At 31.5% G+C, this 1,983-nt stretch overlaps 1 protein-coding gene across 4 annotated transcripts in view; it reads left to right on the top strand.

The window, feature by feature from the left end:
* LOC109542504 (tachykinin-like peptides receptor 86C) overlaps positions 1 to 1,983 on the top strand; it is a 183,591-nt gene that overhangs the window by 50,426 nt on the left and 131,182 nt on the right. For all 4 annotated transcript variants that reach the window (XM_048665277.1, XM_048665279.1, XM_048665276.1 and 1 more), the window contains one exon: positions 231 to 342. In XM_048665277.1, coding sequence (XP_048521234.1) covers positions 231 to 342 — 112 coding nt within the window. The remainder of the gene's footprint in view (positions 1 to 230; positions 343 to 1,983) is intronic.

The raw sequence follows: 1,983 nt of genomic DNA, 5'->3' as shown, positions 1-1,983 counted from the left end.
AAGTTAATTTTAAAAAATCCATTCTCAGGTAACTAATTTATAGGACTGCATCTCCGTAGGAGGCCTTCTTAATTTTTTTAATAGAAACCTGGAATGTTTTTTTAAGGTCCCCTGTACAAATCCGAGAGCATGCTCACATATTTCGGGACACTCTGCCTCTTTCATTGAAAGAACATTTTAGTGTGTTCATTTATTTCTGACATAAACAATATAGATTTATTTTGTTGCAGCTCATCGCAGAATGCGGACGGTAACCAATTACTTTCTGGTCAATTTAAGTATAGCTGACTTGCTTCTGACTCTATTCAACTGCACATTCAACTCCATTTATATGATTCAAAGGTAAGGTTTTCTTTCTCCATAGCTATACTGCACCTAAATTCATACCATTTAATAATGTTAACAGAAAAATTAATTTTGTGGCTTTTAGTGCTTTAGGTATAAAGTTTTCAAAGTAAATTTAATTTCAGTCCATACGTTCCATAGCAAGGATTCGAGCCTTTTTTGTAAATAAGTTGTGACTCGAGTTATTAGATGGCTTCGAAGCTGGCCACCAACTCAGTTCGATGAATAACACTTTTTAATTTAATTCAAAATTTGAATTTAAGCTTTTACAAGCAAATAAATAGGTATTGCTTTTTTTGAAAGTGTAGATTGCTTGAAAAACGCCGAAAAGCTTAAAGAATTAATAGAAATAATATTTTAACAAAGTAGGAAGAAATAACTGGCACTTTAAATGGTGAACTAGTTAGTAGTCTAAAGTTGGCGGTCTCCAAGATATAAGCCTAACTCGGACGTTAATATTTATATAATTTGAGGGACAAGACTCATTGTGTCAAGGTTTTGTATCTTCCTGAGCTGTCACACTTTAATCTTGTGCGCAGATTTCTATAACATTTGAAACCCAAAACCACTTATAATAGTAATACAGAGTGGGCAAATTTGCTCATCTTATGTTGTATGTTATGTATTTAATTTGTTGATTTGTTTTTGAGATGCACGGTAAAACCTAAAAATAGCTAAATGCACGTTTCTTTTTCAGCTTCGTTGTTTTTGTTTGAATTTGACATTTTTAATTTGATAATCAAATCATCATGGTCCTTATTTTTAGCGCCAGCTTATTGTTTTATTTATATTAAAGTAGAATAAATTTTTTTTACATATATATGTTAGTTTTAGTATTGTTATTGTCGTTGCCAAGTGCTAAAAATAAAAACTTTATTTGTTATTCTTAGTATTATTATTAATTGTAGTGGAAGTTGCATAATTAAAAAGTCTGGCAATGTAACGGGGAGATTTCGCAAAATATTTTATTGTACAAAATTTTCTTTTCATCAATTAAAAATATGGTGTGCGTCACGGGACGCTCGACAGAAGTGATTACTACTAAAAAAGGTTATTTAATTTCCTTTTGAATGTAAAATATCTTTTTTATTTGCAACATTTTTCAACGACAGGTTGTACATATTGCTCTTCTTGGGTTTGTGTAAACTCTTCTTCTTGAGTTTCTGTATTTTTTGGTCGTAATGTTTTATTTACATTGTATAATCTTTGATGTTTAGCACTTGTTTGTGGTTGATGGAAGCTACTTTGAGTTGATCCATGACTGAATGCTTTTTTTAGCACGAAATTGTTTTTGGTGTTCAGCATTACTTAATACTTTTCGCTTTGTAGCATGTTTTTGTGACTGCTCTTGTGTATGTTGTTCATGAACGTCTGCTACAACTTGTATCTGAATAGGACTAAAAAATAAATTAATTGTGGTGATTTGAAGACGTTCTATCTGTTTAAAATATACGGTAAAACGCGGAAGAGCTATAGAGACAGGATACAGTTGATAGACTATATACAGGGTTGCTCATTAGTGCGTCAAAGTGCGATATCTCAGTAAATATGAAGTTTACAAGAAAATTCGTCCAACGAAAGTTTTTCACGTTTAAAAGGTCCACATTCTAAAATTACTTTCCAATATACAGGGTGCAT

The sequence above is a fragment of the Dendroctonus ponderosae genome, unplaced genomic scaffold (genome assembly GCF_020466585.1).
Source record: "Dendroctonus ponderosae isolate FM_Combo_2020 unplaced genomic scaffold, Dpon_F_20191213v2 Dpon_F_20191213_3, whole genome shotgun sequence".
Lineage (NCBI taxonomy): Eukaryota > Metazoa > Arthropoda > Insecta > Coleoptera > Curculionidae > Dendroctonus > Dendroctonus ponderosae.
Note: the sequence above shows the minus strand (reverse complement) of the source record. Positions and strands in the feature narration are given on the sequence as shown.